Here is a 22,355-nt window from a genome sequence, read left to right as displayed (position 1 = left end):
GCCAGTGGTCCCGACGCCTTCTCCTTTTGTTTTTTTTATTTTTCGACCTCACTAAAAATAAATGTCATGTGCAGCTGAATTAACCATTTTACAAACAGTAAGTGACTCGTGCTGGAAAAGAGAGATCCAATGTTATGAAACGGGCAGCTCAAGCAGACGAGATCGGGCCCATGAGAACGCTATTCTCCAGGTAGCTGGTAGGCCGGGTGTTCTGAGCTGCCCTCTGTGGTTTAAAGTCAGGAGGACACTGTTGATTTGGGAATTTAAAAGCAGCACCAAGTGATGCCCAAGGTGAAGGTCAGAGGGTTCAGGAGTGGCATGAAGTGTCAAAGCCACCCACATAATTCTGTCCCTATTCATTGTGAATTTGCTTCATATGCAAGGGATAGAGCTCCAAAGTCAGTACGTAAGGTGTAGATCACCGATCAACAAATTACTTTTTAAATTATTTCTTCAACTGCCAGGATTCCACTAAACCCAATGAGGCACGCAGACTCCGAGAGGCACTGGAGGGTGGAGGCTGGTCATGGGAGAGGACCAAAGTGGATCTGGGGACGCTCCTGTCCCCAGAGTGCTTGTCCAGAGCGCAGGCAGGTCACCTGGTTGACTCTGGGTTTCTTCTTTCATCATCTGTGCCAAGCACATACAGTTAAATTCATATACGTTAAATGGTATACCTCCACTGTCCTTTTTTAAAGAAACAAACACAAAAAAGCCAATACATGAGGCTGGTAAACCGTTTCTGACATGCTCCTGAGCCAAGCAAAAGCTGAGAGTACTTGGAAGTAAAGCAACCAAACCAGGAGTGTCAGGAGCCTCCTGAAGCCCAGGGGAGGTTAATTGTTTTAATCCGTGGACCTGAACTTTTCTCATTAACTTTTAGATAAGAAGAAAATCTGTCTGCTTGGAGACATTTAAAATGGAAAAGGTTAAAATGCTGAAAGCCGTCTGCATCTGACAGATGGCGGGGGCACGCTGAGGCTCGGTCACCCTCTGTCTCCGTTCAGCTCTGCGCGAAGGAGCTGAGGGGCCGTGTGTGCGCCACGTCCCACTGGGGACGATGCAAGTCGAACCCAGGCCCCCTGTTTTGCAAGGGTCTGCCCTTGGGTTCTTACTCTCCTTTTGTAAGTGTTCGGTTTTCCCCAAAGTCATTGTGCCCACACACATCATCACTGAGTTCCGTGCCTCCTTCTTTCCATCCCTGAACTGGTGTGCACGGTGCAATTTGCTGGTACATGAAAGGAGTTCTGTGTCCTTCCTGGTGGGGGTGCACGGCCAGCCGACAGGGCCGTCTCAGCTGCTTACTGGGAGAGAAGGCGTGTGCCTCGCCTCGAAGGCCTCAGTCACTGCGTGAAATTGTCTCTCTCTCTTTATGTTTCTTTTTCTTTTTGGTGTTTCCATTGGAAAAACTCTTTTCTGTTTAAGCTGATTGTAGAAATTGGGATAATTCCTCATTGCTTCTTGTCTCCATTGTACCTCACCTTGCTACTAATGATTGAGAACCCAGATGGGTGGAGATGCTTGGTTTTATCCTGTGATTGATGGATCTGGTAAAATTGTGCAGGAATATCTGAAATATTTCTTTGCTCATTTCCTAAAACTCCTTGCTGATATCACCGAACAGTTGTTATACAATATGTCATTGTCAGTCGCTCACCATACCATGCATCCCTCACGGGGCCTGAGTTTTGCCCGGACACACCCCACGTGTGCCATCTTCACTGTGCATAGTCTCAGCTCATTTCGATGCCCTCACACTTAGGAGCCAGTGAGTGTGTACTGACATCCACATCAACTGGTTGGCACTGATAAGATTTAGGAAGTGACCGAGTTGATATAAACAGCCACAAGCTCTCAGAGTCTGCATCTGTGCTTCGCTCTGGACGTCAGGGTTCACCTGTGCCTGGAGGAGCTTCAGACTGGTCTGACCAAGACTGTGCTCCACCAAAACACCAGCTGGTTCCACAGAAAGCCCAGACCATCCGTTTGTCTGTCACACGTAAAACATACTAATGCTTCACTGGGGGTTTTCCAGCTGAACTGGCCAAATGTTTGGGCTTCTACTGATTCATAATGTGTGCTTAGAAATATTTTTAATAGCATTGGTATGTTGTGCTATAATCTATGCTCTGTAGATAGCAGATGTTCAGATAGTTACATTCTCATTCATGCATACAATGAAGATTAATTGGGCATCCTGTCCATGCCAACTACTAGTAGTAACAAAAGAAGGGACACCAAAAAGAAATGCTCTAGGGGTAGAGTCAGACAGTAGTTTATATGTTTCACTTCCCACTGTTCAGCTCAAATTAGAACAATACCTGGCAAGTAACAGGGCTTGATGACATTTGTTGAGTGAGTGACTGAAATGAGAGATGTGGGTGGCAACAGAGAGGAAGCAGTCAAGCTCAACTTCTAGATTTCTTGCCTAGGCGACTGGGTGGACGATGGGACTGCCCACTGAAATGAGCAATATTGGAATGCAAGGAGATTAGGTGGGAAACACTGGGAACTGAGTTTGGAACGTGCTGAGCTTGAGATGCCCGGGAGAGGTCTAGGCGGAGATACCCAGAAGGCTCCTGAACACTCACTTCCGGAGCTCAGGCATACAAGAACTGTGCAAGTGAGTCTGGCGGTCATTGGAATTGGCGTGCTAGCCGAAGCCATGGGAGTGAAGGAGATCACGATGGGGGATGTGTAAAATGAAACAATAAGATGACGCAGGATAGAACTTGAGGGATGCCAGGTAGGAGGTAAAAGAGAGTAGTGACCCCATGACAGTGACAGATAGGAAGTAAAGGGATGAGACAAGAACTGGGGTGTGTGGTGGTATAGAAGCCCGGAGGACAGAGCATTTTGAGATGGAGGGAGCGATCAGCAGTGTCCATGTAGCCAAGAGGCCTTGGAGGAGAGGACGTCATTGGCAGGAGGCAGATTTGATGAGGTGGTGCAGTCAGAAGCCAGCTTGTCACAGCTGATAAGCGAGGCTCTGAATTTCCAAGTAGGACCCCAGCTCCGCCCCTGTCTCCGCCCCACGGCCCATCTGAGGAGCCCGTCAGTGGTGTGGAGGAGCAACGACTGCACTAAGAATTACTCCAGTCCTTGTCTGTGCTTGAAGATTCTTCCCCTTTTTTGATGCCACGCATCTTCTCTGCCCCCACGTGTGTCCATTTGGGTTAAAATTGCCAGCCAACCCAGCCTGAATAGTGGTATCCAGGTCGCTCTTGGAAGCCCTCTGCATTCCTGCTCTCCATCCCTGACTGCCAACATGCAAGCATTTTAGGTGTTAGTTTATGTGCACTACGAAATGAAAAGGGTGGGAAATTGCTGGGCCAGAGCATAGTGAAGAAGGAGGAAGGGGGTTACAGGTGAAGTTAAAGGACAGGGGAGCTTGATCCTGCAAGCCTGGCTGAGCTGGGACTTCATTCTAAGGGAAGCAATAGGAAGGTTTCCAGAAGGGCTGTGACGTGGCCTGGCTTAGATTTTTAAGAGATCACTTTGGCTGCCTTGTGGAGAATGGATTGCAGGGGCAAGAATGGATACACTGCATCTTAGACTTACTATGATTCACAGGAGGATACAAAGGATGAAGCTGTATGTCTCTGTGAAGTGTATTGTGCGAGGATATGAATCCTCTTTGCACGATTTTTGTGACAGGTGACATGCCAAGAATGTGGAGCCACCCAAGAGGGTGGCTTTTACAACCGAAGCCCCTTTCAGAGCCCAGGGTCTGTCCCTCACATCCTGTGACATCCTCACCATCGCCCCATCCATCCCTTTCATACATATCGTGCCATCAGAATCTGGGCAGTTTTCTTTTACTCCTCCAGGCCTTTGAAAGGGCTCATCTGGAGAAAAGCACGCATTTGGTACTTCCTTTGCATTTGTCAGTCGTTTCTACAAAATCAACCGCCCTTGGTCATTATTGTCACCATGAAGTCAATATGTGCAGGGTAAATACTGAAAACACAATTGGAGTTTCTATATTCCACACAACCGAACAGAAAGCAAATGTGCTTCTTTGCCATGAGGACAGAGAAATTTCCCCAGCGCCACTAACATTAATAGAAGTCGAGAGTTCGGGGCCAGGGACCACGCTGGGCATGTCGCTCACATCCTTTCCACTTAATTTTCAGACCAACCTTACCATGTACGTGGGATGTGCCTGCTTTACAAATGAGAAAATCGTCATTCGTAGACATTGATGAATTCCCTGAGGGACAGGCACCTTGTAAATAACGGAGCTGGAGTGAGAACCCGATTACGTCCGGCCCCCGACACTTCCCACCTGGCCACGCTGCCTCCCTTCCGTGGCCTGGAGATACAGACGCACGCTGGGTTTCCACCCTCTGCCCTGCTCGCGGGTCAGCCTTAAAAGACAGGGGTGTGCGTGTGTGTGTGTCCACCTTCGGAAGACAGGTCGGTCGCTCACCAGGGAGAGTTAGGAGTTTTCTGTGAAAGCGCTAGGAAGTGACCAGGTTTTCCTCCAGCCTGCCGTATCCGGCCAGGTAGCACCTCCTCCCCCGAGTGTGCCGATGGGACGGGTACTTGCGTGGAAAACAGCCAAGCTGGGCAGTCTCTCACACCCACGTACAAGACACAAACAGCTGTTTGTTTTGGTCCCCCTCGGACCGGGGAGGGCCGAGCCCGGAAGGAAAGGAAATGCGGAGGGAGTGGGGCCTGCAGCTGGGTTGAGAAGCAGGGCACAGGGATGTGCTTCGGTTCCTCTCACTTCACGAGTCCACGCTGGGACTTTCCGCAGACCCTGTTTTCTGTAGCCCCTGGAATAAATGGAAGAATCCTCGTCTGATCACCTCATGGCAGCCTGATGCTGGGGAACCCAGATTCCTCGTAGTGAACTAGCTGGTCCCACCGGCTGTGAGTGGTGATCTTGGGCCAAAGCTCTACAGGACCGTGATTTGGAAAAGGCCTCAAAGGACACTCGAGGTAACTGAATTCTAGCCTGGATTTCTCCACGTAACTGCTCTACGGCCTTGGGCAACCGCCCCCACCCACCAGGCCTGTTCCCATCCGCACAGCGACAGAGCCGGACCGCTGACCCTGACACCTCCTTTCAGCTCTGGCATTGTCCCGTTCACTTTCTCAGCCTCCGGCCCATGCTGGGAGTCTGACCGCACTGCTGCGTTACTTCCACGTCAGAACCCGAAGCCCAGAGAACAAGTAATTCACCAGGAAGCAATGGGGGTACCTGCTGTTTGCACTGACCCTCGTGCAGAGTAACAGTTCAGCATGACTCTTCCCCTAGTGAACTGTCTGAAAACATGGATATCAAATTCAGCAATAAGAGGTTTTTTTAAAAAAAAAGTATATCTCACCTAACTAGGGGATGAAAATTTCCCTTTCTCTCAGCATTCTGGGTAACTGAACTTTGCTTGTATGGAGACAGGCACGCACACATCATCGCGAACATCAACACCCTTCGCCGTTCTTCGTCTTTCACCGTGTTTTCACCAAGACCATAATGTTCTTTCCTTGAGGAATGTTGACCCCTGGGGCTTGGTTCCTTCCCTCCTGTTTCTGCCTCTAAAGGGCGGGGTGCAAACTGAGTGCCCGGCCCCTTTCTTGCGCACAGAAATGCCCACGAGAAACAGAATGCCTGGATTCCAACTCGTTCTGCTTCTGTCGCTCACCTGGGGCGAGCCAGTGCCCCCTGCAAGATGTGCATTCACGCCCTCCTTCATTCAGTCACCCATGTATCAACTACTTACGGAGTAACTGCCATCTGCAGGCACTGTGCCGGGTGTCAGGGAAAAGGAGAGAGGAAGGAGGGGCCGGGCTGTCCAGGAGCTCACGGTGCGGAGGTATCACTGATACGCCCTCCGGACCAGTGCGAACTTGCTGTCGCACCAGCAGCAGAGCACAGCGGAGGGTGGAAGACGGATCCAGGGTCACTGGGGAAGACCCCCCTCCCTAAGGGAGTGGCTGCTGAGCTGGGATCTACAGACAAGCAGGGAGATGGGACCGAGGATGGGAACATAAGATCCCAGGCGGAGGGGGAGAGCGAGGCAGCTTTCCCCCTGGTTTCTCCTCTTCGAGACCAAAACACAGACTCCCCTTTCCCCGCAGAGAACTCTGACTTCGAATCCCTACCCCTAAAAACACCCAGGAAGGTGTGTTTTCTGAGGTCACTGCTCCCGTGAGGAGCTGCCGAATAGGGAATTGTCCGTGTTCGGTCTTGGTGCGCAGGAAGTCACAGGCGCACATTTCTCCATAGGCAGTTTGTTTTTAACCACTGGGACATTAGAGTCCGTTCTGATGTTCGCTGCATGGGACATTTTGCAGGACATGGCGGGGGGAGTGGAGAACATGAAGAGCTTCGGTCATGGCCCTGAAGTGAATCCGCACTTTTCCAGTAACACAGCTCTTGCTGACCCCACGGCCCGCCGGGCTGTCCGCAGCCCCGCCTCAGAAGAGAGCTGCTGGGTGCAGCCAGGAAGAATCACGAGTAGGGTCTGCTTTTTCGCTCTCTTCGGAAACACAGGCGGAGCTGAAGCCTTCCTGGGAGCACTGAGTGGATGAAGGAGGCAATCTGAAGAGCTTTGAGAGGTCATCCTTCCGTCCTCCGAGGTCACAGGGATAAACTAGGGTGGGAGAGTTCAAGGCAGAGACGAGTTGCTGGCTCAGGGAGAACTGCAGGACACATTACCTCAGCTGGCGAGTGTACAGCATGCAAGCCCCGGTCACCAGTGGCCGATAACTGCCAGAAACTTGTCTAAACAAACCAGGGACTGATCAGTTATTTGGGGAGTCCTAACACAGTGTCCTGAGGAAATACAATTTAAGGTCAATGTATGCTGTTTTAAATGTGTGAAGATAGGTAGAAAGAGAAAAAAGCAAAAACAAACAAACAAACAAAAATACTGGGTTTTCTTTTCTGACTTCTTGATTTCCTAGATTTGAAAAAAAAAAACAACTGGGTTTGTTTTTCTTAATCTTGGTGCCAGTTTTGCCAATGACCAGGCTAAGATTTTTTATTATAAAATGTCTTTATTTAGCTCCATCAGGATCTACCCATCACTATTCCACCAAAAGTACATTTTGTTGTTTTGACCTGGTGCAGTTCATATGTATAAAGGTTTTCATTTCCAAACAAAACTGCACGTGGTGGGAGTGAACGTGGAGTCCCATTGTTTACACACAACTCGGCACGTGTGCCCTGCCCCGCCACCGCCCCGGCTCTGCATGGGGAGATGAATGGTACTTCCCTACGGGGATTTACTTCCAGCCCAGAGCAAGGGCACTTGACATTTCTGTCGGCCTGGCCAGCCCCGTCTTTGACTATGTGTGTATGTATTTATTTTTTACCTCACCTGGGGTCAAAAAGGAATCCAAGTAGTAACTCCTTGGGTATCGATGGAACTTTTTGAAAGGTTCTCCCACACCTCAAGGATCTCTACAGCACTGCTGTGAATTCTAGGTAATGGCCCCTAGATTTGGTTTGCATCCCTCCCACTCTAGGACTTTCATGTCGCCTTTGGTGGCGTAGAGAGTCTCATCACACCACGAGATGGTAAGAACTTCGTACACATCATAGGTATCCGCTCAGGATTCACTGTCTTCAGAGTACTTCACACAGGACTGCTCTTAAGTGCTAAGCTCAGACGCAAACAAACACTGGGAGTAATGAGGGCCCAGAAAAGCTGAATTAATGAGAAAGTTCCAAGAGGCAAGGGTGGGGCAGAAAAGTTAGGATCAGAGGGGTAGAAGCCACAGAGTCCCAAAGACATAACAGTTCGATCCTAATCCGAGTAACCTCCTCTTCTCCCCTAGCTTGTCCTGTCATAACTGGTGGTGAGGAAGGGAGACCGGCTTCTTGAAGAGCAGTGATTTGTAGCTCATTGCAACAAAATTAACGAAAGCATTGATAACAAATTTAATTATCAAATTATATAATAGGAGTCTGAAAAAAACTCAGACCTATAGACTTAAAACAATAAATATGAGCAATTTATCGGCAACTCCCAGTCTATTACAGCATATCCTCAAACCAAGTCATCTTGTTATAACACTGAGGAGATGCCCTAGGAACTTAACTCTGGTTTATATGAATTAGCCTTTAGTAAAATTGGTTTTGTTATGTCCTTTTGGTGCAGTTCCGAGAACCTATCAGGAACATTAAATGAGGAGTTACTATACTTATGTCATAATCCCAAATATAAAGAGCTACTTCAGAATCTTTTAAAAGATGAAAGTGTACGTAATCCTTATATGTCAATTTTCTCAAAATTTCTGTTCTGAAAACATGCACACACACACAAACACACCCTTGCATTTTCCCTGTGCCATTGATGTTTCGGAAAAATCTCCGTATTTTGTTTTGTTTTGTTCTGTTCACAAGGACACTGAGTAGCTTAGGTCCTGATGTATAAGCTGTAGTGATTCAGATTGTCAATCCAAGGTCATCTGGTCATTGGGAAAGTGGTCACCTCTCAGCCACAGCCAGTGACATTTCGGCCCAGCCATTCCAGTGCCATGAGTACGGACTTTGGTTCCCACCGTATAAACAAACCGTTCATATGTCGGCTTCTCTGTCCCCAGCTCCACCCCTTGGATGAGTCATGTCCCCGGCAGGGAGCCTGCCTGCACCCCTGGGCTCACCCCACCCCTCCACTACCTCGTTACACCCCAACCCTGAGACGAGGTCGGTGCTGGAGTTTGCGTGTCTGTTCCACACATTACTGTGGATGTGATACTTCAAAAGCTAAAAATTCAATGGGCAGCTTGACTCCAGGCACGTGGCTTCCAAGTGGCCACATTTCAAGGGAGGTGCCAAGTTCGGTTCTGGCCAATTGTACAGAAGTGTAACAACTCTTTTTGATTAAAAACATGCCAGGTGCCTAATGACTCAGGCACAATCACATTCTCAAACTGAGATTAGCAGCTTTCTGAGGAGCTCAGAGGATAATACCAAACAAAGCAAGGAGCCCTGAATTCGCCAACAGAGGACCTGTCAAAGGAGCCAGACAAGCTCCCCAGGTGAGGCAGAATCCGTGTCAGACACCACTTGTCCCGGATTACCCTGGCTCTGAGGTCCTTGCGCCAGAGCCTGAGGACGAAATCTGGAATGCTGGAGGTGGTCCCTGTGGCTCTGAGTCCCCTGCCTGGAGGACTGTGCCCGGTCATTTGGCATTGCGGTTGGCCGGGACAGTCAGCCACAACTGCCCGCGGGCCCACACCTCACCCGAAGAGAACCAAGACCAGTGTGTCTGCGGCCAAAGGCAGGAGCCACAAGTACGATGAATGGAAGCGAGGAGAAAGACCTTCGATGTCAGGGAAACGCACCGGGAAGAGAACCTAGCGCATCTGGGATCTAAATCCCAATGAATAAACTGTCCTAACGGTCTGGCTGGTCAGTATTAGTCGGAAGGTTAAGAGTGAGGTTGTGGGGTTCAAGTGAGAAGCAGACTGAGACATGTTAATGCTTATTGTGGGATCTGCCAGAACTAGGGGTACCTCCCTACCATTACTCTATTCTCTTAGTCACTAGCAGACTCAAATTTCAGAACACACAGTGACAAAGGCCGATCCAAGGATTTCACGCATCCTTTATCCCCTAGCAGACGTAACATCTGCAAACCTCAGGTTCTGCCTACAGGTGGGGAGCGGTGATTGTGCAACACGCCTGGGCCCCAGACTGACACAGACCGCTGGGGACTGAAGACGGGGCGCCAGGTGGCCAAGGGGCGCGGGCGCCCCACAACGGGCCCGCTGGGAACGTCCGGCGGCTCCTTCAGCAAACAGAACGGACATTCTGACCCTCCTTATTTCGCTTCCCAGAGCAGCAGCTACAAGCTTATTATGAAAATTACTGAAACCTCTTCCCGTGGTGATGTCTCAGAGACCTCTCTCTGGAAGAGTTCATTAAACATTCTTCTGCTTTGTTTGGAGAGCAGATTATGGTGGCATAAATATCCAAAACGAGAAAAGAGAAACTGAAAAGGACCCCTAACTAAAAAGCAAGCAGACATGTCATTTGAGTGTGATATTCCACTGTCCCTGAGCGAAGGCTGGCACAGTCTGGACTAACATATCCTATCTACAGGGACTGGTTGAATTCGCTAGCACTTCCCTTCCTGTAAAAGGGGAAAACTGTTACATAGCAGGTTCTGAGAAGCCCCGTGGGAGTCTTTTCCCAAGGGGCCCCCAACTCAGTGCTCACCCCAATGAACGAAAGCTCTAAAACCGCTTAGAGCTTTCCTTCCCCCAAAGCGCTACCTCTCACATGCAAGCACATCTCTTCTTCTCATGCCTAGAGTTGCACAAAAAATATCTGTGCCTCCTTCAAACACAACAGATTCTCCCTGAGGCCCTCAGTATGAGCCATTACAGACTAGATCACCTCAAAGCTTTTCCAAGAAGTGAGCTTTCTTTAAAAAAAAAAACCCACACAAATAAAACTTTTTTCAAAAAAGAGTAGGAGCCTTCTCTTCTGGGGATTGGACTGGGTTGTTTTTTTTTTTTAAACACACAGAGGAAAAAAGTAGCTCTAAAGGCACCCCCAGGGGTTCTCATTCAGACCCAGTGCTGGCTCCGGCAATTTCTTCTCGTGTTTGCCTAGAACGGTCGGGCAGGGAGTGGGGTAGGACCTGAGAGGTCAAGTCACTGCCTGCTTCCCGACCCCCACCCTACAGGTGGCAAGTTTGAGTGGAGCCCCAGAGGCCCCCCAGGTGGGTGCAGGGCAACGCTGCCCTACAGGCGATGGAAGGGGGACCAGGAGCTGGGGAGGAAGCCATCGGCCCTTAGCTGCTTCTTTGCGCAGAGGCCGCCGGAGACTAGAAGCAAACAAGAAGCTCTTTGGGAAAGAAAAGGCCATCTCAGCCTGCGGCGGCGACCCCACAGCCAGGCGCTGAGGCCGCGGGAGGTGGCGTCCAGTCTGGGTCTTTCCCAAATCAGCCACACGCTGGTCCTCGCTGTTGGGGCCCCCACCACAGCTACCTACGGCTAAGTCTTGAGACGGCCATGTTCACATCCCAGAGGAGCTACAAGATGGAGCCCTTCCACTGATGACTTCCACTTTCCACTTCAAGCTGGCCCGTGGGAATGGACGCGCAAGCGGACGGTAGTCTAGGCACTGGTCCCAGAAAGGGCTGTAGGTGAGTGCCTTCCTGTCCACCATCTCTGGCACGCTAGCGGCCAGCTCTGGGTGGTGGTAATGGGAGAAGGGTTCCTTGGATCCCAGGAACCTCAGTACATCGTCACGTGGACAAGCATTATGAGTCTGCCCTTCAAGGCTCTTGCTTGTGGTTGGAAATGTATTCCACCCTCATGGTGATGACTTTACCTCCTGCTGATCAAAAACGAGGCATTTAATTGAATAATGGGGAGATAAACTACTTTTATTTAATTTAACAAATACAGCTGGGTAAATGGGATCCTTTCAAATGTAGAATCCATTTGGAAAAGAACAGAAAAGAATATAGGTGTTTTTAGTAGTAAGAGATGGGAAACTATGCCCCAGGAACTATCTTTCATCCATCCACCCATCCATCCATCCATTCATTATACACACACTTATTAAGAACCTACCAAATCTGCCAGATGCTGGAAATTCAGTTATGGATAAAACCACCTTCCTGACAAAGAGATCAGAGTGTCAAGGAACAGACAAACACACAATTAGGCAATTATCATACTTCACAGTAGCTGCTATGCTAAGGATAAGTGTAGGTTCGGGTAGGCTTCCTGGAGGAGGTAGCATCTGAATTGTTTTTTTAAGTAGCAGCAGGACGTGCGGTCAGATGCTGCTTGTTCCAATGCATAGACTCTAATGGACTGAATAAGTGTTTATACACCACACAGCGGCAGGTTCCAGGCTGCAGCACAAAGCCGGATGCCCTCTGCACCGGGTCTCCTTCTGTGCATGCAGCACATCCACAGTGTGCCAGGTGCAGAAGCCATGTCACCGTGGAGCAACTGGGGAGGTCAAAGCCACCAGCTTGAGGAAGAAAACTGTGGACGCTAAAGGGGGGCACATGGAGAAAGACAAATACAAGAGGGACCCAAAAAAACCCTGGAAGTATCATCTGGAGGGCAGGCCCCTTGCAGGACAGGCTTCCCCGGCCAGGGGAGTGTCCTAGGAACCCATCTGGATCAGTGCGCCAGCTGGCGTTGTTGTGAGAGGCTGCCTTTGGCTTCAGTGAATTTTTTACAATTCTTTCAATGCGTTTGCCCATTTCATGATGGGCGATTTACAAGTGAACCTGCCCACATCACACTGAGTGTTCAGCAGTTTTTGACCAGACATGACAGGACCCCCATGCCCCATCCTCCCTATTCACCCCATCTGGCCACAAGCAACTGTTTTTGTTTCCCCGGATGAAAAAAGTCCTCAAGGGGAAACATTTTGCCGATGTGGAAGAAGCGGAACAAAAAAAGACAGACGCACTAAAAGGCATCAGAATCGATAAGTGCAAAAACTGTTTTGAACAGTGGAAAAAATGTCTCAATGGGCGCATTGCATCAGACGGAGAGTACTTTGAAGGCGACTGAAATTTAAACATATAAGAATAAATGCACAATGTTTGATAAATTCCAGGGGGTTCGGGGTCCCCCTCGCAGACCTAATGCAGAGAGCAGAAACAGTTCCACCGGGTGGACGTTACAAACGAACGCAGGAGAGACCTGGAGAGCGCCGTTTCCCAGCTGGTAGTCCGCGGAACACGCAGAGGTTATTCCAGTCAAGGGGGCTTTGTGGCCACAGAAGTTTGGAAAAAGCAGAGTCCACCGGTCTCATTTCTGCACAACTTACGGCGTCTTTATTTCCGTAATGTGTGCTGCGAGGCTGTGGCGGAAGGATACAAGATTTTTTCATTCAACAAACACAGCCGGAGTGGCTCCTTAGTGCCAGGCACTGCCGTGGACGCAGAGCACAGGGAGATCAACAACAGAGCCGCAGGCGGTGCTCTCAGGGAGGGCGCCGAAGAGCCGTGGCAGCACACAAAGGATGAGTCCGCATCTGCTACGCTGACTGGTCCCCAGGACCCTTCTGAGAGCAAGCGGCCCTTCCTTCTTGTGTTCCCTGGAACACAGTTTTGGGGAAGGGATTCATCAGGAGGATCTCGTGATGCAACAGCGTGGTGACTTCCCCAGACCTCAGCACTGAAACCGTGTAGGTTGTTGTCTAATGTCTACAGAAATGCTTTAGAGGGTGTTTTGAGACCGGACTATGGGATCCAGAATTGCTAAAGTGATTTTGACTCGAGGAGACTAGATGTTTCTAGAAAGGGCTCCTTCAGCCTGAAACCTTACTGGGAAAAAAAAAATGATCCGCCGACACAAACTGATGAAGGAATACCAAAAGCTAGGGCCTTCCATGAAGTGGCAGGACCAGTAGAAAAGTAGGTTTCCAGTGTACACACAGATAGGAGGCGAGCCCCAAGGAAAAGGCTTCTGGTCATAAACCGAGGGATGCGCTTTCGGAGGGCTCCTGACTCCCCCCGCCCCGTTCCAACGAAGTTTATACAAGGATGCCTCGCCCAGAACCTCTGAGGGTCATTTTCACGAGAACCCCCAGACTCTTGGGCAAACCCTATGTTCCGAAACTTGGCTTCAAAGGGGACTCTGGTTCTCGTTTGGGCCTTAATCTGCCTTGAGCGCCTGTGAGTGAAGAGGTGATTTCGGAAATGCGCGAGGAGGGCACAGATCTGCGTTAGGGTCCATCCCGCGCTGCAGTGCCTTTCTGCTGGGGGCCTTCTATGAGAGGCTGGCCCAGCTGCACGCTCTGATGGACCCCGTGTTGGCCGACCTGACCTCCCTCCCAGGTATCTGAAAATGCCAGCTAGAGTGATGCATAGATAGATGCACACATTTATTATTGCATATAATATACATACTTCAATCATACATGGAAACATTCACATGTGTATGCAAGTATATATAATTATGTGCATACATTATATATATACATACTATATATATATATATATATATATATATATATATAAAATTCAGTTATCCTCATGGCATTTCCCATTTCTTTCCATTTCATCCATTTGTTTTTCCAATTCTCTAGCCAACAGCTTTAAGTTGTTTATATGAAAGAGCAGTCTCCACTTCTTGGAGGTCAGTTCAGGATTGGAATCACATTTGAAAGCTTATCCTAATTTTTAACGTGATCCCAAGTCGCTCACACTGGTGCTGCAGATCCTAAAAAGAAAAAGCCGTAATCTACCAAAACGAGCCCATTCCAGGACAACTCTACCCAGGCAAATGAGGCGCACCGCACATCTTCCCAGTGCTGCTTACAGACCAGTCACTCTGAGGACATCAGTGTATGTAATGATGGTGTCAGCCGTGTTATTCCACTGAAGGTGAGCACATGGTCAAATCTGAGCGGCCATTACTAATGGACGACGAGAAGGATCCCAGTTGATTTCAAACCAAGATCACCCGCAAGCCACTCGTGCTTGGCGGGGGGAGCAGGGGATGAAAGCCTACTGTTACCCTTCCTGATTCCGATTTACTTGACTCCTTGAGTTGAGACTGGTCTTCCCTTGAGCATTCAGGATGCGGCAAAAGTAGGTTTACAGTTGTTCATATGAAAATAATACAATAGTTGATAAACAATAAGATGAGAATAAATTCTGTGTGTCATGTACTCAGAACGGCAAACCTCCTTTTCCTCACCCTGTGTGTGTCCCAGAGGTACGAGGTACCCGAGAGACTGCTGGCCCAACAGCAGGTACAGTTGTCATACGCAATTGAGAAAAGGGATCACTGGGTCTTCAGTGCATAAAATACTAGGGATATGGGTGCAGGGAATAAAGTTAATTGCTTGGGTGAGAATTCTCCACCTCGGCGTCGGTGACAGGTTAGTGCAAGGGCTCCTCCCTAGCTCTTAACTGTAACCTGGTGGCAATGGTGGAAGGAAAAGGTTTTCCTCTCATTTGAAAGAGCCTCATAGACAGACAATAGGAATTTGGGAGGGGTGGAATTTCGGAAACTCTGAAAGGGAGAGATTGGGTTGGTCCCTGCCTTTCAAAAGTGGCCAATGGCACAGGTGCCCCGGAAGGGGACAAGTGTCAGCCCCTGATGACATGTCACCAATGCCCATCAAGATGACAAAAATGAGGACGAAGCTCATTAAATGAGTTATTCATTACATTAGAAGCGTTCGATGAAAAGGACCCACATTTTACTCTGAGATTATGCCATCTTTGCTATAAAAGCTACTGTTCCCGTATGGGACGGTGGTCACATGAGGGTTGTGACAACTGCTGCTGCTGTGATGGACATACATAAGTCCTGAAAATGCTTCCCGAACCCCCTTGGTTCTCCATGAAACTCCAAGGTCCAAGAAGCAATTGAAGACATGAGAGGCTAGTCGAGTCGACAGGCCCGGTTTAGTTCAAAGACAGAAAACTGCAAGAAAACGCAAATCACAGAGCGAGGCGGGCACTCAGACGATGAATGCCCGCAGATCTCCAGCTGCTGGACTCCTTCCAGCTCCAAGCACTCGCTGGGGGCGCCTGGGCATCTCCAAGCCAGAATGCCCGCCCAGACAAAGGCAGCCTAATGTTGTCCTTTTCTAAACTGTGTGTAGAGGACCCTGCTCGGGAAGCCCATGGAGGTGCCTGGAGCGGTGGACAGACTCTGTCCTTTGCCTTCGGGGATGCTGTTCTAAGGCGTTCAATCCCAGGGGCTTGAGCTCTCTGGCCCTGCATGGACCCTGCTGGTCCATTTTCTGCAACAGTGGTCCCTGCTTCCTTCTCTCCACTCCAGCTCTTCTCCTTACCTCCCATCCTGCTGTACCTCCCCGTGACATCTATCTTTTCCCCTGTGGTAGCCTCCGGGGTAACTCCGAGCAGAAACTAACTGCCCCAGTGCCCTAAGCGCATGAACTTCACTTTCTCACGTTGGCACCCACCACTCCACCCTGGGGCTCCTGGGGCTCCTGGGGCTAGTAAGTGCTAGCAGTGGGGAAGCCCGGCATGGGATTCTTTAGGGACCCAGCCTTTAGGTTACCCGGCCTGTCTCCACGAAGGTGAAAATGAAGAGCCCAACAGCGTGATAGGAAGAATCCTTCTGGAAAGGGCTAGAAGGCTCCAGGAGGTCAAAGCCCTGGCTCCGGCTCTGAAGCCAGAGGATCTGACCTGACAGCGGAGGGGCTGCTGACGCGTGTCCCCCAGAGAGGCTCGCACATACAGAGAGGGTCCGGGCAGAAGGGCCGCTGAGGGGCTCTCGGCTCTCACGGGCCGCCATTCAGTGAGTCCACCGCCTTCTCTCGGGCCAGCCCGTGCTCTGAGCATGGCCAAGCCGAGGGGCTGGCAGAGAGAAGCAGAGGCAGTGGGTGTGGATGGAGGTGGGGAGGCAGGGAGTATTCACCGCCCCCCCCACTCTACAGATGCACCCCATCCTCTGTGTCCACCCAAGGAAACTTCTCGGGGGCACAGTTAAGCCTTCTCCGGAGCGGGGGGATATCAGCTGCAATCCCCCCTTTGGTCAGAGAAGTTGCCTGATGTTGGAGTTGTATGTGAGCACTGCGTTTGGCTAGATCCAGCCGGTTGGTCTTGCCACCTGCACTGAATGACCTAGAGACAGGGGCCTCCCTGCCAAACCTGGTAGGTCTGCACAAGCTAACGCTATCTCTGCATCCACGCAGCCACACCCAGTGACTGACCACAGTGGTCACGCCTCCTCACACCTCCTGCTGGTTAATTAACCCTGTGAAATGGAGAGGCTGCAGCTGCTTGCATTTTTTTGCCTAAAGGAAATGAAACACATATATCTATATGAAAATATAGATATATAATGGTCTATGGGGGGGAAACATTTGTCAAATGTAAAAACCTAACAATCTTTATCAAGTTCAAGGAGATCTTGGCACACTTGGCTGTATGTCCATGAGGAATGCTAAGGGAAAAAATGCAAGTTACATGTCCCCAAGTCTCCACCGCCATGAAAGGAAAGACCACACGAAAATGTGGAATCTACTTGGCTGGAGATGATCCTTTCTGTGGGCTTTCTGGATACACTTTACTTTCTGTTGTTTGTATTGGTTCTCTTTCTCTCGTACCAGAGATGTGACTGGTTAGAGAAACGGTCCTGATGAACACTTCCAAGCTGACAACTCTCCAAATAACTGAACCAAAAGAATTCAGTGCACCTACACAGAGGAAAGGGGCGTGTCCCTGTCGATGTGCTAACTTACCGGGTTGTGTTTCTCTAAACTAAATGCTAACTTACCAACTTCTGTAGGTTTCACTGAATACAACTGCATGGAATGCTATTACTGTTTGCAATGCAACCTAATCTAAAAACATTGCATTTCTTTTTAATCCAAAGGGGACTAGCAGTTTTATTGTGTTTGCATGTGCTTTCCCCCTAGACTCTGGCTGCCCTAACAAGAAATTCAATAAATCTACTTCCAAACCATCTTGCACAAGCTTTGCATGTCCAGTCGGGGCCTGAGGAAATTAACAAGCGCATAGAACATACCATCGACTTGCGGAGTGGCGATAAATTGCGAAGAGAGCATATCAAGCCATTCTCACTGATGTTTAAAGACTCCAGCCTGGAGCACAAGGTAGACCTGGGTCTCCGGAGTGGCTCTTTCTCTGAAGTCAATTGTCGTAAATGTTCGTGGGACCGCAGAGAGAGTCCAGGGGCTGTGGTTTTGTTTGGTGTGTTTGTGGTTGGTTTGTTTGTTTATTTGTTTGGCTTGGTATTGTCTTTTGTTTTTCTGTTTGAAAATCATGAGTAGACTGAAGGCCATGAGAGGAGATGCCTTTTAAACAAAGAGCCTTGAGTGTGGCTCTTGAAGGAAAGGAGAACAGAAAGAACAAGGAGCCCTTTAACCCAGTGAGCATGACAGGCGTTCCTCCCACTTTGACATTATCGATGCAAGTGACATTCGCACTCACTTGCCTTTGCTTTTAGGTTAATTCTCATCAGTTGCAACCCTTGTAATGTAATATATATATGAAGGCATGCAGTAACTTCACATAAGCATTAGTGATAAACGCTGTCTTACTTAGCGTGTAGGGGACATGCGTTCTCCCATTTTCCCAGTTCCCTGCTGGCCCCTGATGTAGGCATAATAGGAAGAAGATGGGTTGTGGACCCAGAGTTGGGTTGGAAATCTGCCTCTGCTACTGCTTTGCTGTGTGACCTTCGAAAAGTGGAGTAGCCTCTCTGAGCATAAGTTGTACAGTGAGGATCATGAACATGCCTCCCTCACAGGTTAGCATGGAAAGCTTCAAGCCATGCCTTCGTTAGGTGGAGTGTCCAAAAACGGCAGCCATCGCCATCCTGACGACGACTTTTCCAGCACCCCTTCCTCTCCCCAGCTCTAAACTGTGAAGTGCCGTGGGAAGCACTGTCCCTGCTGAACTGGGCTGCTCCTCTGCACCAATGGACGCCGACAGGCCTCCCTTGGCTGAGCACAGGTGCTTGGTGCCTGCGAGAGCCTCGGCAAGAGCAGCAGGGGATTTGCAAGCGAATTTCAGGAGTTTCATCTGATACTCTGCAAAGCTCCAGGGAGCCATTTTTTTTTATGAATTTGGTCAAGTTCCTGGGAGATTCTGTGTTCCTCGGTTTGGAGAATTCACACTGCTGTGCACATGCACCGTTCCCAATGAGGTCTAGTAACCCCCTACAGGTGGCAGACTCCAAAATTAGTATCTTCACCAGCAGTCCAGTTTAGTGTATTGTGTCTGTGTGCCAACATAACAAAAGAAGATGAAACATTTTGCTTCTCACAACCTCCCCTCCTACCCCTGTGCCAAATGGCAGGTGGGCGCCTCTGATTTGTAATATAATTGGGGGCTTAAGGTCCAAATTAAATGCATTTTCTGTCCTGGTTGCTATGTTGAAGGAGCTAGGATGAGCAGGCTGGTCTTGCAAAGAATCTTCTCAATTAGCTGCTGGAAAGGCCAGTGTCTGCCAGTGTCCAGACTTACACAAAAGCCTTTTGTTCGTTCTTCTTAAAGATATACTTGATTCACTAATGACCTGAACCCTGCAAACATGATATCTAATGTGTTTTTTTTTTAATTAAATCTTGTCTACAGATATCTGGTATTGGGGTAGGAATGGAGCTGGGGAGGCACAGGATGTCTAAGGGTGATCTCTGTGGCCAGGGGAGGTTCTTCTAGAAAAAGCAAAAGGCAGGATTTACCCACCACAGTCCAGCCATTTAGCGTGTGCTCTGCATGGCACAGGGTCCCCAGGGTGAGGGCACTGGGGCACATCAGTAAAGTTCATCCCCCGTGTCACAGAGACACCCCTCACTGACTCTTGCTCTGGGGCCCTCTCTAGGGGCTGCCTTACTGCTGAGCAGAAGATACACTGAATGAAATAAGTAACAATCATTAGGAGTTTACCCAGCACCATGTGCTAGTCTAAGCTGTCTGCACGAACAGAGTAACAAGGAGAGCGAGAAGTAGATGTTACTAGGAGCCTCTGTTTTCTAAGTGATGAGATGAAACTGACAGAGAAATCCAAACCCCAGCTGTCACAGAGGGGCTGCCATCTGAACGCACAGTGACCCCCAAAGCCAGGGTCTTGTCTGGTCACCACACGGTCCTGGGGACTTGTCCCCCCAGACCCTTGTACAAGAAGACAAGCCTGTGTTACCTCCACCCTCTTCTCCCCTTTGAACCTTGAATGGGGCTCCAGGCACAGAGCAGGGCTTTGAGGGGGAGATGAAATAGGATGCCCGAATCAGTGAGCCGTCCAGCCAGCATGACTCCGAGCCTGGTGTTACGTGTCAGTTTCCTGCACCCTCGGAAAACACGCTGCTACCCCGCTTACAAAAGGCGAGAGGAGCCTCTCAGAGGTGAAGTAGAGGTCACAGATCTAAAAATCCAGCTGCCATATTCCAGTGACTCTAAGCCACCATCGACTGGGGGCTGTGCCATTTTCTGTACAGCGCTAAGAAAACCGACCAATATGGGGAGTTTAAGAGGACCCCTCCCCCGCCCCCCGGCCCCCAGTAAACTGGGCTTATACCTCCAGCGTAAGAATGAACGGAAAAAATAACCCACCCAGCAGACGAGGATAGAGGAAACCCACATTCCTATTCCCTGGAATTGGTGATGAAGGGAAAAAAAAGAGTCCTCCAAGAATCTAAACTTCAAAAAGCAGTCCGTGTAGGTTTGCTGCCTGAGTTCACAGCCGGTGTAAGAGAATTTATATTTAAAGCTATCCCTGGTTGATACTGCCCCCTGGTGACCAGTAGGAGCATTTGCAGGCCTCTCTGGAGGAACTCAAAGTTTAAGACTCCATAGATATCAAAAACAATCTGATTTCAAAGACCACAACATGAGGGAGGTGGGGAGTTAAGTATCTTAGAATCGTTAAAAGATGTATGGTATTCGTGACATCGAAGGCTTGGACAACTGCCCCACCCAGCTCTGGGGGAGCAAGTCTGCGCCATAAAAGCATGTTTTCTAAAAGGAAAAGTGGAAATGGAAATAATGACCTCACCCTGGGAAATTTTGTGGGGAAGAAAAGGCTTCACTCTGTCTCAACAGCAAAAAGATATACAAAGCAGGGAACCCATGCACCTGGCTCTCCCCCTTTATTAGTGAATTGGAGAATACAAAAGCTCCTTTGAAATGTCCTTCAGACCTTTCCCAGTCACGTCTGCTTGTAACAGTTGGCATAGCTATCCACCGCATCGTGCACCAGGACTTTTGGATGCCTCCTGCGGTTGCAGAAACACTTGTGGGATGCATGAAGACTCAGACCGGGGAGAACATTCGAGGAGACTGCTTCACCCCTGCAGCTAGCTGGGCTCAGAATACTTTTTTAGTGAACTCTAAGAGCCAGGAGACATAGGTCAGTTTTTTAAAAAGACTGTATTTATTTATTCTGAGAGAGCGGGGGAGGAAGGAGAAAGAATAGGAGAGAAACATCGATCCGTTGCCTCTCTCATGTGCCCCGACTGGGAGTTGAACCCGTGACCCTTTGCCCTGTGGGACGGCACCCAACCAGCTGAGCTACACGGGCTGGGGCATGCAGGTCAGCTTTGATCTGACTCCTTGGCTGTGGCGTTTCAGGAGAAAGGACTATAAAGTCCCAGTTAACTCCCTGCCTTGGCATTTCCAAGTGGCGCACACGCAGGCATCTTCCGAGTTAAGCCTCGGAAAAGTGTACGCACGCACGACTCAGGAGTCCTGGCCACGTCCGAGCAGCACGTTTTCCCACCCTGCCCCCTGGTTTCCGCCTCTGAAACGGGGGAGTCGGCAGCTCCCCCTCTCCTCGGCAGTTGGTGCTTTGAGCCCCTGACTCCCCGTGACCTAAGTGACCACGTGCCCTGGTGTGCCTGAGACTCTGCTGGTTTACATCCATTTTCAATACAACTATTAGTAACACCTCCTTTTTGTTCTCAATAATCACCCTGCGTGAGTGGCAAGTCAGGTGACCCAGATCCCGGGCCGCGGCCAGGCCAGCATCAGTGCGTGGGTCTCCACATCTTCACTGCCCAGCCACCACACAAGGACTTTCAGGGGGCACCCCGGCATGCGGGTGGGGGCCCTACCCCAGGCATCAGAGGTCCCCTCCAAGTCCTTCCAGACTTCACAGAAGAACCCTCTGCCCCCCCTCAGTCTCCGGCTGAACATTTGCTGAGGGAACTTGCAGACCTCAGGGGCAAACAAAAGTCAGAACTCCACTAAAGAGATTCAGGAAACAAGACAGGCTGGTCCAATGCTGTCCATCATGGTGGACTTCTTCTCTTATTATATATGACTCTTTCTTATTCAAAAAAGGACGCATTTTCCAGAATAAAAGCTTATACCATGCACCTATGGCAGAAAGAAGAGAATGGTATCTCAGTGACCTTCCAGCCAGGAGAATCGCCCAGTGCTAATAACACACAGGCATCGGTCACTCTCATCTTTCACGAGTGCAATGTCACACACACATCTCCGCTACTTGTTTTCTGAAACGGGACCACTTTACCCACAGTGCATCGGGCTCTTCCCCACAGGGTTAAGTATGAAGTCACATAGAAATTACTTCGCAACTGCGTGCTATTCCATTGCTTGTTCTAAACTGTTGTTGGCTTGTTTCCCCTCGGTTTTTCACTACCGCTAATTATACATTACATGGTGATGGCCAGTGTCATACTTAATCACACATCCACGCTTAACTGCCTTCTTCAGATCGAGTCCTAAAAATGGGAGTGAGAGAATGCACATTTTTGAATACCTGATGTGCATTCTGAAATCGCCCTTAATAAATTGTGCCTATACTTTTTTAGACTTGCCAACTTGGTAAGAGACCAGCAGGATCTGCCTGTCAGGTTTTAAAATTATCATTGATGTCGGTGTCTTCAGGTACATGTTTTTGTGTGCTGGTCTTTCCAGTTCTTTTGTGATTTGCACATT

The 22,355-nt window shown here is 49.4% G+C and overlaps 1 protein-coding gene across 1 annotated transcript in view; it reads left to right on the top strand.

Moving 5' to 3' along the window:
* Positions 1-22,355, top strand: part of ADCY8 (adenylate cyclase 8) — a 158,142-nt gene that overhangs the window by 83,569 nt on the left and 52,218 nt on the right. Inside the window, exon 8 of the mRNA XM_045861149.1 lies at positions 17,348-17,545. Within this exon, the coding sequence (XP_045717105.1) occupies positions 17,348-17,545 (198 nt within the window). The remainder of the gene's footprint in view (positions 1-17,347; positions 17,546-22,355) is intronic.

Source organism: Phyllostomus hastatus, unplaced genomic scaffold, assembly GCF_019186645.2.
Source record: "Phyllostomus hastatus isolate PE091 unplaced genomic scaffold, TTU_PhHast_1.1 phas_scaffold_21, whole genome shotgun sequence".
NCBI lineage: Eukaryota > Metazoa > Chordata > Mammalia > Chiroptera > Phyllostomidae > Phyllostomus > Phyllostomus hastatus.
Note: the sequence above shows the minus strand (reverse complement) of the source record. Positions and strands in the feature narration are given on the sequence as shown.